At 34.7% G+C, this 15,816-nt stretch overlaps 1 protein-coding gene across 6 annotated transcripts in view; it reads right to left on the minus strand.

The window, feature by feature from the left end:
* The window catches only part of LOC114246823 (small G protein signaling modulator 2), a 59,449-nt gene that overhangs the window by 40,821 nt on the left and 2,812 nt on the right, over positions 1 to 15,816 (minus strand). For all 6 annotated transcript variants that reach the window (XM_089733514.1, XM_089733513.1, XM_089733518.1 and 3 more), the window contains exons 2-3: positions 8,364 to 8,479; positions 5,635 to 5,787 (exon numbers count right to left, since the gene is read on the minus strand). In XM_089733514.1, coding sequence (XP_089589640.1) covers positions 5,635 to 5,787; positions 8,364 to 8,479 — 269 coding nt within the window. The remainder of the gene's footprint in view (positions 1 to 5,634; positions 5,788 to 8,363; positions 8,480 to 15,816) is intronic.

Raw genomic sequence — 15,816 nt, forward strand, 5'->3', positions numbered from 1 at the left:
CGCCTGTAACATGTACGCGAGATCCTCATGGAGTTGAAAGCTACGAGACTATACCATTAAGGCTTTATTGTACCCTACACGATATATTAACACTGATGTTTACACGTTGCTAGTAGAAAATTTTAATGTAAATTAATTAGCAATAACCGGTTAAAGTGACTATTCTTTCCACAGATTACAATGCCAATCGATCATTATTACAACTAAGCGCATTTATGGCTTTGCCTGTAACATGTACGCGAGGGTCTCGTGGAGTTGAAAGCTACGAGATTCTACGAGCTGTTTTATTGTAAAAAAGCGTGGGGTGCTTTTCAGGATATTATCAAAATAACCCTTCTACTCATATTTGTTCATAAAATATTTATAACTACTGATACCATGCACCCAATGCTTTTTTTTTTAAATAAAATCATTTTTTCTTATACTATTTGTAATTCAAATTTATTAAAAATTATTTTCTATTTTTTAGTTAAATTTTCTATAAAAGCGTATTTTGTTAGTTTTTTTTAATTTTTTTTTTTTTAATTATTCGAATCATTGACTAATTCGATTGTCGATATGAACGTCTTTTTTTATATCGGTAGTTGACATATTGGGAGCATACACACATCTCTATTCCGCTTCTATTCCACCGCGAGCAATTATACGCATAATAACAAAAACGCATACGTATAATAAACAGGATTCAAGGGTTGGACATCTGTTTTACAATATTAGACTTTAACCTCATATCAATAAGTGCGTTAGCTTTCACATAGTGATGTCTATTTCCTCTTGTAGTCACGTAACATCAATTGGGCCATGTACGCCTATGTTTTTTTTTATTTAATTACTAAGCTAATAAACAGAGATTGATCAGAAATTGTTTTAATCAATGGAATCCACTTAAGAACTAGCCAACAACATTGAGTTATTTTTCATCAAAATCGACGCTAGTGTCTCTGTAGAACTACAAAGGCGAAATCGTCGGTCTGTATTATTACAACAAATATGTGAGCTATTGATATGAATAGTATAGGTTCAGATTTAAGAATTCAATGCAAATAACAAATAAAATAATTTTGTAGTCCTCATGGCCTAACGGATGTCAATGGGCTCCAGTAACCACTTAACACCAGGTGGGCTGTGAGCTCGTTCAACCATCTAAGCAAAAAAAAAAAAAACTTTCCATAATTTACTCTAAGCAGCCAATATATCCCACTTCTCAATAATTCTTCAATTACTAAAGTTTAATAACAAAAAACTATTTCCTATCTATAAATTTTAGATACATTTCCAACCGATGCTAAAAGAATTAAAGAGGAACACACGTTCAAGTTTTTATTTGTGTTCTACACATTCACGCGTCGTTTGAATTCAAACTTTCAACTTAGCATTTCATAGATATTTTCTGCTATAGTATACATCGACGTACGATAGGCCAGACGTTTCAATAAATCGCTTCAAAAATTAATAAGTAAAATACAAAATACTGAGTAAGCTTTTTTTTTTCTCCCAATCGAGTGTTATTTCTGTCGCAAACGTCACATACGTAGTGTGCGACAGAGATAATGCTCTACGAAGCCGAAACTAACCGATTGTCTCTTTCTAAAGGTCGATGTGTAATATTTATTTTATTGTCGAGCACTGTACATTACTGACATTGTGGTCATAAAATTATGAATATGAGTATTCTACCCAGTTTTTTTTTATTTACTACAGTAAGCTGTTACATGTAATATTACGATATAAAATGTGTTGGAGGAAGTCTGAAAGTGGCACCTGCGACAGAGAAGCTGAAAAGTGCGGATGGTATGGACATGCGATGAGACGAAATGAAAATGAGGTTGGTAAGAGAGTGTTATAGAGGAAGAGGTAGACCTAAGGAGAAATGGATGGATTGCGTGAAAGACGATATGTGTAAGAGGGGAGTGAGTGAAGAAATTTTATATGATAGAGGACTATGGAAGGAGAAAACATGTTGCGACGACCCCAGGTGACTGGGAGAAGAGCAGGATAATGATGAAAATGTTACATGTTACATATAACCATTCCATTTAGTTATATGTATAACCTTTAAATAAATTGTGCGGTATCTTATGACTTTATCAATATTAAAGTGTGATCGCGTACACTTTCACATCGAAATATGTCTGACGCGATAGGTACGGTCGGTAACGAGGTAAACAGCATACGGGCCAAGTACACAGGCGCGAGTTCGTTACACAAAATCGATACTCCACATATTGTGTAATATATTTGGTTGACAAAGGTTTATGTATTCGATTCGTATTTATTTACCAGTGTGATGTAACAACACTCCTTCTTGCAAACAAAGTCGAAAAACACATTCTAATTTTAAAGTAAAATTTTTTTTCATTTTGATTTTTTTTTATTCCACATCTTACTCTGAAAAGTTCCATCAAAATTTTATTATAAACATACAAATATTTTTTTTTTTTGTTTGGGATATAAATTCTAGACATTCTAATGTGATGGTCTGAAGGACCAAATCAACTTAAATTCCAACATCATACAATTCTCGGAACCGACTTATATTAATGGCACATACTTTGATGAGATTCAACAACTATCCACTATCAAAATATATTATTAATACGTGAAGCAAAAACTTTGTATCCCCTTTTACGAAAATTGCGCGTACGGAGGAGTACGAAATTATCCACACTTATAGAGAATATAGGGGAGAAGTATAATAGCTAATATTTTTTTTAAATAATGCCTAAAAGATACATTAAATCATTAAAGAAAACATTACACACACATGCATACATGCATTATTGTCAAACTTTTGTTCTTGACGTCTGTGGTCAAACTGAGAATAGATTAAATATTGTTTGTCTTTATGAATATTTTTCTATAGTGTAGTCTTGGCGAAATTTGTCATTTACGAAATAGTCTTTGAAAATAGAATCATAATAGTGTACAAGCTTACAATTTCAATTAAATATAGTCGAATTTCGACTACTGCGGGACCACTAGTCAAAATAGATACTGGTCGTTATAAAACACACATCCTAACTATGTCACATCTGAATAGGAACTCTTGAATTTTTTAGAATTAACTACTGAATCCTAGCTATGCTCCGACATAATATTAGCTAAATGTAACATTTGTTAAAACTATTTAGTACCAGTGCAAAATCGTCGTCTAAAATGCCAACAATTATACAAAATTCCAAGAGAATTGAACAACGAACGCATAGATCATAAACACATACACAATTATTGATTTCTACATATAAATATCAGATACTAGCGACCCGCCCTCGCTTCGCTTCGAAACATTAAAACACACATGAAACCAAAAAAAATAAATAAAAACAAAATTAAAAAAAGTAGCCTATGTTCATCAGGAACAATGACAGCTTCTAATGGAAAAAGAATTTTTCAAATCGGTCCAGTAGTTTCGGAGCCTATTCGAAACAAACAAACAAACAAATCTTTCCTCTTTATAATATTAGTATAGATAGAAAATATGAAATAATCCAAAATCTCAGGCACAATTTAAATACAAAACACGATATGTTCTCTTTGTAGAGCTTTCTTTAATACAATAAAATAGTTAGTCTCACAATTAGTCTAGACGCAACTTAATAAAAACTGTTTTTACTATTCGAAATCCAAGAAAAATAGCTTACTTTCAGTAAACAGTTATTGAACTCTCAAAGAATTCAAGAAAGCTTTATGATAATAAATTGTTTTCACTCCCACGACTTTCAAAATAATTTCTTTCTGAAAATCAATTTTATTGCAAACATTTTTATTTTATTTCAGTCGCAGAAAGAAAAAATCGTGCGAAGTAAATTAAATAACTCAATTTGCGTTCATTCGAGTCTTTCGATTTGTTACGTTGTAATGAAACCTTAGTCGACTGAATTGAGATACAAAATTTCAGAGAATTTGTTATCTCTTACTTACTTACATCTATTTACTTATACTTATATCTTCAGTAATGTATATAGAGCACTATATAATATATACATATATGAATGACTAGCTGTACCCGTCCGCTTCGCTGGGCATTTAAAATTAACATTATCATTTCTCACCCCCACAAAGATTCTCATCATTAACGCCACCACCGCAACTGGTGTAGGGAGTCCAACTCTCATATAAATATTAGCCTATCCATTAAGTACATGTATTTTCTACATGGAAACAAGTTTCAAGTCAATCGGATGCATGGTTCAGTAGTTATAAAGGAACACCCGGAAAAACCACTGTAGATTTATATATTAGTATAGATTAGCAACCAACCTGCGCAACATGAATGCCACTACTCACTTATTTGAGGTACGAAGACTTTTTGGTATGGAAAAATAATTGGTGGACCAAAAGAAATTTCTAACTTCGCCACTATGGGTGGATGAACTCAAAGGCTCGGTCAGGTGGGAAAGGTTTGCTAACGGCTGTATGAGCATTCCCAAAGGAGATCAGACCATTCAGGGGCAGCTGCTTCGCAAATGTATCCAATACCAGATCGAAATCGCGACAGGCTGAGAGGATGCGGCGAGACACTCAGCGGGCTGATACTATACGTTAAATTTCAAGGCTTCGGTGATTTCGACGAGTAGGGTACCCTATGTGTTGCTTGATCCTTGCGTTACGAGCTAAAAATGTCTAACAGAAGCGGTTCGAGTGGATCCGCACAAATTTGTCTAGGGCGTCGACGGTGACTGGCTCCTATTCGAACCGTTACTCGCTATGGAGAGCGACAACGCAGTTTTAATTATACTAAATGGCGACCGGACAATCCTTCAAATCGAAACACATGGATATTTTTTTCCTACCTAAGCTTTTTAGCTGTTTTGTTTAGCTGTAAGAAATAAGGACGATGGTACCTATTCATCTCAGAGTTTTTTTTTATTACTTTGTTGGGTGGACGAGCTCACAGCCCACCTGATGTTAAGTGGTTACTGGAGCTTATATACATCCACAATGTAAATGCGCCACCCACCTTGAGATATAAGTTCTAAGGTCTCAAGTATAGTTACAACGGCTGCCCCACCCTTCAAACCGAAACGCATTACTGCTTCACGGCAGAAATAGGCAGGGTGGTGGTACCCACCCGCGTGGACTCACAAGAGGTCCTACCACCAGTAAGATTTTACCATCAGTAAGGTATTTCACAATATCACCAGCATAAACATTAAGTACGCTAGTACTTTTTTCTATATCGTTCCCTCACTGCTGAGGATCGCGATCACATGTGACGTTCCTCGCTACGTCCTACTTCAGTACTTAGGTATTCTTTATTTCATGTATGTAATAGATTATAATTTACTTAACTGTACAGTCAGTGTATTCGTGAAAATCGAATATTTAATTTTAGAATTATTTACTCAAGCGATATAATTTAAATTAGTAATATTTTTTTTTAATAATGTAATTATTAAAAAAATTACAATACCGCGCCTTTAAAAAAAAAAGCTTTTAACAACCTGTAAAGTACGTGACAAATTATGCCACACCAGTATATTCTTGTTGGGATCTTCAGAGAGAATGATTGGAACGATTGGAAATCTAACTGTAACTTGTAAACTGATGTTAGACTTTTATTATGTTAAATGTATCAAAATAGGCGTGTCTTCTACACAACAAAAGTTAAGCAATTCAAAACATTAACATTACCTTTGCAATTTTGTGCAGCAAAGCTGTCGTTGAACTGGTCTTAAATAGACCGAGAGCTCTTCGTCGCAACCCTTGACCCAGGCACGCTTCAACGGCGCCACACAACGTTGTCACTCCACCACTGTCTTCATGGACAAATTTCCTCGTAACAGCCTGTTTGATGGGAAAACACAGTTATTATTACTTTAATATTTACTTATCCAACACCTTTGGTATCGAGTCGTCTCTGAAGTTCAAAGACACCATATCTGTTATGATCATGATTCCTCCTTCATTGTACATACATGACTTTATTAAAACTACTTAATAAAAGTAATAAATGTTTTTCTTTACTTAACGAATAAAACCTATTTATCATCAAAGGTATTCATGATGTGATGAAGTCCATGGGATGAGTTGATGTAATAGCCGAGTAGATGAAACAAAGATCGCAGACATTTTGAAAGTAATCGTATCTAAATGATAAGACGTCCGGTGCATTCGTATCTAACGATGCAACGATGCTCGAATCCCGAAGGCGGGTACCAATTTTTCTAATGAAATAAGTACCTACTTAACAAATGTACACGATTAACGTCCGCGGTGAAGGAATAACATCGTGTAATAAAAAAAAACCCGCTAAATTATAATTTGCGTAATTACTGGTGGTAAGGCCTCTTGTGAGTCCGCACGGGTAGGTACCACCACCCTGCCTATTTCAACCATGAAGCATTAATGCGTTTCGGTTTGAAGGGTGGGGCAGCCGCTGCAACTATATTGAAACCTTAGAACTCATATCTCAAGGTGGGTGCCGGCATTTACGTTGTAGATGTCTATGGGCTTCGATGACCACTTAACACTAGGTGGGCTGTGAGCTCGTCCACCCATCTATGCATTAAAATAAAATAAAAAAGACGGCTCTACGTGGACGTCAATGAGAATTGGAAATGGCTTTGCCTGGCAACAGAGCAAAAGAAGTTTTTTTTCTAATCAAAAGCCCCGGCATTTCCTCCCGTTTCATTGATGCGGGAAACACAGGAAATAAATACACTTGAACCTGAAAACCAAATTTAATTTGATTAAAAAAAAAAGATGTAAATAAACTGACTACGACCGGCCTTTTGTTTTAATGATATTCGAACAATATCGAATTCTCAGAGGGTTCTCCTTAAAAATGTTACTCTTTAAAACAAACAAAAAAACCAGCGAAAAATTATATGTTCTCGAATAATGGAAGTATTCCATTACATTTCACTGTAATAATGAATGTAGATTGCATTTCATTAACTCTGAAAATTGTATGTGTCGAATCAATAATAAGTTATTTTATGCAGTAACCTTTCCGAATCGTATTATCTCTCAAAAATATTACGAGAATATGAAAGGCGATCCAGAATATTTATAACATACATCAATGTATTTTGTGGGCTTGGCAAGGAAAAATTATTGGAAACGCACTGTCAATGTCAACAGCGGTCCCGGATAATATGGATGAACCTTGCTTCATTGGCCGGAGGAACAATGGTAAAAAGGAGATGAGAGGTCATGTCGAACTTCCTCAGAGCACTCACCATGGAACAAAATACAAAGAGAACTGAAGTTCTTCCGTAGACCCAGAGATTCTAAACGATCCCAGAGAACACCATTACCGATAATCCGAACGGTCTTTTCTGAATGGTGTCAAATGGCCGATGCCTAGTATTTCTAATTGACATATAAACTAGATAGCTAGAGAAATTATTTACAGCTACCGAACCTAAAAAAATGTTTTTTCCGAATTTATAGATAAAATAAATACATTCCTGATATCTATACTTTCAAATCACAGCTAACTTCGCTCTCCAGACCCCCTAAAACCAATAAGCTTAAGACTCACAAGCTTTATGCCTCGCATGCTCTAACAGTATTGTGAAGCAACAAGGCACTATAAAATTACATAAGCCCATCAACTACAGTAAACGTTCAAGAGTAATTAACAGAAGTATAATTTTTTAATATTAAGAAACTTAGGTCGCATGGCTACGTAAGCTAAATAAATATCTGATTTAACAAACGACATCTAAAATGTTGTGACAAACTTTTGAAGAAAAAGACAAATCATACCCACATTCATTTTATTGATATAACTAGCGGCCCGCTCCGGCTCCGCTCGGGTTTTTAACAAAAATTTCAACGATATTTGACGTTGTTTTATTTTTTTAAATAAAAGAACACTTATTGCGTCATAACTATAATAGTTAGACATATGCTGTCGCGACACTTTTTGTTAATAATAATGTGTTCTACAAAGTCGTAGTACATTGTTTTATTCTAACATCAATAGTTTTTCGCAGGGCATGCGATGTAAAGAATATTTTAGGTATTTTTTTTACACATTGGGTTACATTATTGGAGTTTTAGTAAGCATTCCTATTTTTTTTTCAAAAAAGATTATAGCCTATGTCATAATGGGAGTAGTGTAGATTCCAAGCAGTGAAAGAATTTTTCAAATCGGTTCAGTAGTTTCAGAGCCTATTTAATACAAATAAACAAACAAATCTTTCCTCTTTATAATATTAAGTATAGATATGTATTATACTTATAAAGAAGATAGATTAGAAAAATAATACTATAACTATTGCATTATTACAAATAAATTCTGAACGTGAATCCGGAAGCAAAGGGATTTTACAAAATTAAGAGCCTAATTTTAGTTTCTGATTTCGATTTACGAGCGATCCATTTGAAAAAAGTATAAACATAAGCCTTACCTCTTCCATCAGCTGCTTGACTTCCTTCTTCACAGCCGCTATAAGTCGTTCTTTCTGCTCTGTGTCAGGGTCCGTGGGGGCATTAGCTGCCGGCATCTCGTCGGAATCGTTGTCAACTGTAACAAGTTGCCTTGGAATAATGACGAGAATATTTTTTTCTTAATCCAAAATACGCAAAAATCTGTTTCAATTAATCCCAAACACAGAATATCTCATCATCCATCTGTCACTGAATAGTTTATTGACATTTGTATTGACTTTGTTTTGCATAGAGCATTAAATATGTATTTTTAATAATCTCTTTACCTTGAACTACACTTGTGGACAAACTTACAATAAATAGAGGAACTCATAGAAGTGCATTCACTTTATTTCTTTATTATCCGTTAATTACAAAATTAAAAACGTCGAAAAAATAAATGATCAAATAACCTAACAGTAAGACAAAAGTACGGGAGATAATTATTTTTACCTATCTTTTTATTTGTACATCTTCAGAAAAGCTATTTATCATCTGGTGGTAAGACCTCTTGTGAGTCCGCACGGGTAGGTACCACCACCCTGCTTATTTCTGCCGTGAAGCAGTAATGCGTTTCGGTTTGAAGGATGGGGCAGCTGTTGTATACTGAGACCTTAGAGCTTACATCTCAAGGTGGATGGCGCATTTACGTTGTAGATGCCTATGGGCTCCAGTAATCACTTAACAGCAGGTGGACTATGAGCTCGTCCACCCATCTAGCAATAAAAAAAAACCAACTAAGTAATAAAAAACTAATAAAAAAACGTGGGTAAGATTTGCTACCTAAGTGTTCTACACTGAATTTCATAAATACTTTATTGGACATGACCCGGGCGTGCCTGATGACCTGATGACCTCCCTAGAAATTTGATTTCAACGTCTCGAAGGTACACGACTACTACGATCATAGAACAGGCGCCTATGAAATGGAAAAAACAGCATTACGTTTTCTTTCAGATTCTCAGTTACATATCGTGCCACTGTTAGTGACCAACTCTCATAGATGTGGAGCTGTGTAGGTAGGTACGTGCTCCCATACAAAAACTTCCCTATATTATAGCCCTTATATCACACTCATACCAAACTTTGTCCTTCCAACATCTACCTTCAGGCAATATTTGAATATTTGAATCAATAGAACTTGACTCCAAGTTTGGTAGTTGCGAATAAAATTAACTCCAGCTATTCAATTGCACGTGACAAGAAGAAGATGCAACCTAATCTTCTTTAGTCGTTTATATATTTTTAAATATTATGTGTATTATCTATGATACGTTTTAGAAGATGGCTTTGACAGATAAACTGATGAGGTGTGAGCCAACAGTGATGCTATTCACGGGCGACTAGAACATATTAAGTGTATAATCTATGACTAGAACTGTAGCTAGTCACGGAACATATGTAAATCAATTTTGACAGACAAATCGATGTAAGCCAATTAATTCAAAAAAATCGTAAGAATTGAGGTGTATCCTAAAATAATTATATTCTATAAATGTGAACCAGTCGTTAATTTATTTCCGGCTGTTTGTTGATAACGACATTTTCGTGAAACTTTTTCATTAAGTCTCCTGTGAAAGCAATTTTCCTTGCCACCAACTCACTGAAACCTTCAAAGTATTTGTTCTCAGTAATGACTGGAATAATAATTAATTAAATTTTAAGATTAAATTATTTTCGAAGGAAAACCATTAGCTGCGTTACCAGACATCTGGTATTAACAGAGTTAATTTATCTGATGGTTGATGGTTATGTACTAGTAGGCAATTTACAGAGCTAATCAAAGCTCTGAGTAGCGACATTCCAGCTTCAAGTTTCCGTTATCTATGTTCAGAAACCACTAATACCAAATTCTCTAGGTTCACATGGGCCTCAAACTAGAATCCCCCTACAAAAATAAGTAAAATAAAAATTATCAAAATTAACTCTCATACGAAGCTATTTCAAATGTACACATTGTTATAAAAACCTTCAGTCACTTTAACCTAAGCGTAGCAAAAAAAAAGATTAATCGCCTCCGAACGAGCACCAAGCGGTCGGGTGAGCATTTTCACGAGAAATTGCCGTGAATGGCTCACAACCGCTACACCGCAGTACTTAAGCCTATCAATCACGTAATGGGCCTTATATTTCAGAGTCTACGTCAAAACCATATAATTTTGGCGAGACGCAATTACTGTTACATTAAAGTTTTGTTTTTTATTTCTTAGATGGGGGTGGATGAGCTTACTTATCGGTGTTAAGTGGTTACCGAAACTCATAGACATCTACAACGTAAATACCGACACCCACCTTAAAACGTGAGTTAAGGTCTCAGTTTTTAGAGTACAACGGCTGCCCCACCCTTCAAAGTGAAACGCATTACTGCTTCAAGGCAGAAATAGGCACGGTGGTGGTACCTACCCGTGCGGACTCACAAGACGTCCTACCAAGTTGCGTGTACTTCATATTATAAATCATTGGTAACTTTTTTATTTTCCGGAGGTAAATACTTGTACCATGCTTCTAGAAGTGGAGAACGTGGCTTTAGTCAGTATCTAATGTGGCTCTGCTGTGAAATAGCAGGCCCATTTCAGAAGAGGCATTAGTTTTTCACTGTGCCACTTCGAGTAGACCACGTTTGCTGCTGTTTATGCGTTTTGATAGACATATGGACTCACATTTAGTATTGAGTCATTGATTACGAAGGTACAGAAGGATTTTTTGGAATTTCTAGGCGTAAGAGATTTTGGTTCTGTAATGTGTGGTCCATTAGAAGGGCAATAAGAAGTTGTTTGAAATGATGACCTTTTTACCATCCAACAATCGGCTAACGAAGCAGAATTCAACCCTACCACATGGAACCTCTTAACTCGTCCACAGTGCGTTTTCAGAGATTATTAATGCTTTATAATGTCGGACTCTGGAATTCGTTCCGGAAGTTCAATCATAAAAAATAACCAAAAAGATTTCTGAGTGTCCTAAGCATTTACGAAATTTATTCATTAGGATCATTGACCACAAAGCAAAAGTGTTACTGAATATGGAAACATGTATTTTTTATTGCTTAAATGGTTGAATGAGCTCATGGCCCCATGTCGTGAAGTGGTTTCCAGAGTCTTAAGGCATATTGAAACTAAATATCTATGTCTCCAATGCTTAGTAATTACGCAAGTAAAAAAAATCGGGGGTTTGTTTTTATTGTAATACTAGCGACCCGCCCTCGCTTCGCTTCGGAAACATTAAAAGACACATGAAACCAAAAAATAAATAAATAAATAAAAAAAGTAGCCTATGTTCATCAGGGACAATGTCGGCTTCTAATGGAAAAAGATTTTTTCAAATCGGTCCAGTAGTTTCGGAGCCTATTCGAAACAAACAAACAAACAAATCTTTCCTCTTTATAATATTAGTATAGAGTATAGATGTTATTCATTCATCGTCGGCAATTAAAATTTATGCAATTATATTTGTGTTTTAACTGACGAAAACATTCGAATAAATACTAAAAAGTTGACGATTATTTAATTGTTAAAAATAAAAACGCTACGATTAGAAACCTCCTTATAACCAGCTAGAAATAATTTTCATATCTAATCAAATGATTTATTAAACTCGATTTAATGTACAAACAATGGTTTTGTATTTTATGTTCGAATCAAACTTTCCGTCATAAAAACAATAGACTATTTGTTTTTTTTTTTCGCTAAATAGTAAACACTTTCGTTCACAAACGTTATTTCTTTATTTTATCTCTACTCTAGTATCGAAAATCTACAGATATTAGTAATTGTATTTACGAAAGGAACGCAAATAACACTGAAAATGGGATACGTTCTAGAAAAACACTGACCTGAAACAATACTTTGTGTGCGCCCAAGTATAGCGACTCCGTAAATCAATAATATCTCGCCCGGATCGTAGGATTGCTAATATCAAAATACAGATAGATACTCAGATACATTTTTATTCAACTAAAATATCGTACGTAATTTATAATTCCGGATTTGAAGTGGGTAGCAATGTTTGTAGACATTAAATAATATTTATTATAAAAGATAAACATAAATTAACACGATGCACGGCCACAAGCTGAGTTTTTCTTTTATATTACGGGTACCGTAAATCGCACACTACACGAGACAAGACTGAGTCAACCAAAACCCTAAATGCAAAATATATTTAACAAAGATACTGACTGCTGTCAGAAATTGAGTCCGAAATCCCTTTCTCTGTTTTTACCTAAAGGACGAAATATTTTCATACGACGATACACGCCTGCGAAATGCGCATGAGAAATTAAAATCGCCATTCCTGATACGAACACCCAATCAATAAGCATGACGTCTACTTCCAAAATGTGTCCGATTGATGACACGTTTATTTCTCCTGTCCATGAATTTTTAGTTAAAAAAGAAACCAACCATCTCAAGACAGTTACAAATCACTTTAAAAAAAAAACAAAAATCAGTTCAAATTTAATTTAAGATACAAAAATTAATTTGTAATTTTGAACAGCTAGAACTGAAACCAACGATTTTTTTAAAAAAAATTGTCAAATTTCCCATGGTGACAGTAATTCCTTAAAATGAAAACCGATCCGTGAATAGTTGGAATAGCCTCTTAGCCTCCAATGATTAGACACAATGTCTTTGCGTTTTTATAAGAACTGGAAACTCTTGAGAGTACCAAAAGTCGAATCGATCGAGTTCGATACAATAATATGTACAACTCGAAATGAAGCCCACTGAGTTTCTCGCCGGATCTTTTACAGTGGGTCGCGTTTCCGATCCGGTGGTAGATTCTGCGAAGCACTGCTCAAGCTAGGGTCAGTGTTAGCAACTTCGCCAGGTTTGAGCTCGTGAGCTCACCTATTCGTCCCGTAACGCTGACATAGCCTCTCAAGGCTATTAGAGACAGAGAGAGAGTATTCTTTATTGTACACCAAAAACAAATAAACAGTGCGATACATTAAATACAAAAAAAGTACCATTGGCGGTCTTATCGCTAAGAGGCTTCAAATTCAAATTCAAAATTCAATTCAAATTAAATAACAACAAAATAAAATCTAAATGAAAACTGTCCTAGCTAGGAAACCATAAAATTCTCACAAAAAAGGTGCCATCGTAATTAAACCAAAACCAAAAGAAATATAAGACTCACATGATATTAGCGTATGATACTATATGATACTCATACGATACTAATGTTAGACATATTAAATATCTATCTTAAAATCGGGTAGAAGCTTTCGATCCGTTATCTTCAACTTCGAACAGTGACACGCATTGTGTGAACACTGAGCATGAGACGAAAGTGCTTTAGACATGTACCTCGTTGAATGCTCGGTAATGTGAGACAAATTAATGTTGCCAGAAGCATTTTGTCCAAAAGTATGTAATGCTTTTTTTTGTAATTGTGAAAAATATTAGACTAGTAATTTTACTTTCCTTTCTATTCAGAAACTTTTACAACCAAAAAAACACGATGACAACATGACCTTATCTACCTTTTGTTTTGCTATCGACGGTAAATCATCACACGATTGTAACAAAGTTTGAAAGCAAGTCGGCAGAATTTTAAATTATTTTTAATGCCCTTTTAGCCAAACGAGCATAATATCCACCTGATAGGGAGTGGTTACTGTCGCTAATGGACATCAGCAATACCTGGGTCAGAGCCAAATAGCCTAAGTACTTATGACATGTCATGACACGCAAGAAAGACATGTCATAGCACCCTGTAACACCGTTGGGGGGAATTCATTCCAAAGCAGGAGGGTATGTGGTAGAAAAGATCCTCTAAATGGGCGCTGTGGATAAACGCAGTGGTTCTCGGTAGTATGGATGAACTATTTTATACATATAAATGGGAATTTATTATTCTGGGTGTACTTGGTAGAGAAAAACTTGTCCTTATTGTGGTTAATCAATACCAGTATTCACTCAAGTGAGTGTAATAAGATTAGATCTATGCATTAGATCTAAGTCTGTCCGTTTCCGGTTGCATATAGACATGTGAATGCCGTCACTCACATCTAGATACAAGGTGGAAGTCTTAATTCCATTGTTTTAACGTCCCCACTTTTCAAACTTTTCTTTTCTTTTCACTTTTCAATTTAAATTTAATTTTTATTTAATTTTTATTTATTTTTTATTTTTAATAATTATTATTATATTATAATACTTTGTATTAATTGTATGTATATTTACGGAGATATGTATGTGTATATGTATATGTGTATGTATGTGTATATGTATTTCACTGGAATGGTACACCGCGCGTAGTTCGTTTCCAAATGATTCTTGTCCACCTGATGGTTGTCTGGAAGAGATCGCTCTTAGCGATAAGACCGCCAATTGTACTTTTATGTTTTTAATGTATCGCACTGTTTATTTGTTTTTTGGTGTACAATAAAGAATACTCTCTCTCTCTCTCTCTCAAACCGGACTGAGCCCGGAGAACTTTAGAATACGGAATTTATTACTTCTTAGAACGCTTAGACTGTGTTACATAACAAACTGCTTATTTAGTATTTGTTTTGCTTATTTATTTATTATTTTGTTATTTAAAATATATGTTGAAACCACGCATAAATTTATTATTATTTGTGTAATATTATGTTCATTCGTTAAACAAGCAGTTCTCATACATATTATTGAAGAGATCTTATTTTAATTGTCAAAACAATGTGAAGGTTTATGACATTGGTGAGTATAAGTTGCAGTTTAAGTGTTGGTAGGTGTTGGACGGTTAAATTTGAGGAGATTGGGTTCTGTAGGTGATGAGGGGCTATTTAAAAACACACTGCTTCATTATAATTATATTGCAGATAGTTTGAACACTGTTACTCCATTATAAAATTATCTTTATATTTTTTATAAAACTCTTACATGTTTCTTTGACCGTGTCTAGATGAGAAGTACTGACTTTTTTTTACGAAAAGACAATCGTCTGTTTTTTAAACATTTAAAATAATTCTAATATTCGAAATCTGTAATCATGTGTCAAGTGTTGCCTGCCATTATATTACATTTATATTCAAACTCCAACACACCCCCTCAACACTTGCACACAGTAGGGTAGACTCGAATAATAAAATAAGGACGAGGTACAAATAAATTGCATCATCGGATTGCGACGTGCTCCTTATACGCTCGTTTTAGCAAGCGCCATTCGAGTCTGTATTATCCACGGTGTCCTCCATGATGTTTTAAGAAGGTACCTGATGTATCTGATGCCATCTAATACTAGTAATAAGAAAATCAAACAAAACTTATTTAGTAGTTAAATAACAAAGTGGTAAATAATGATATTCATGTATAAAAATCATAATAATTATCGCTATAAGATAACGTTTTGAGTTGATGAAAAAATACCTATCATTTTGTAGCTTTTCGAACTAAGCTAAACTGATTTGACTATATAGAATCGATTCAGTGAACTCTCCGAATT

The sequence above is a fragment of the Bombyx mandarina genome, chromosome 16, assembly GCF_030267445.1.
Source record: "Bombyx mandarina strain Sakado chromosome 16, ASM3026744v2".
NCBI classification, from domain to species: Eukaryota; Metazoa; Arthropoda; class Insecta; order Lepidoptera; family Bombycidae; genus Bombyx; species Bombyx mandarina.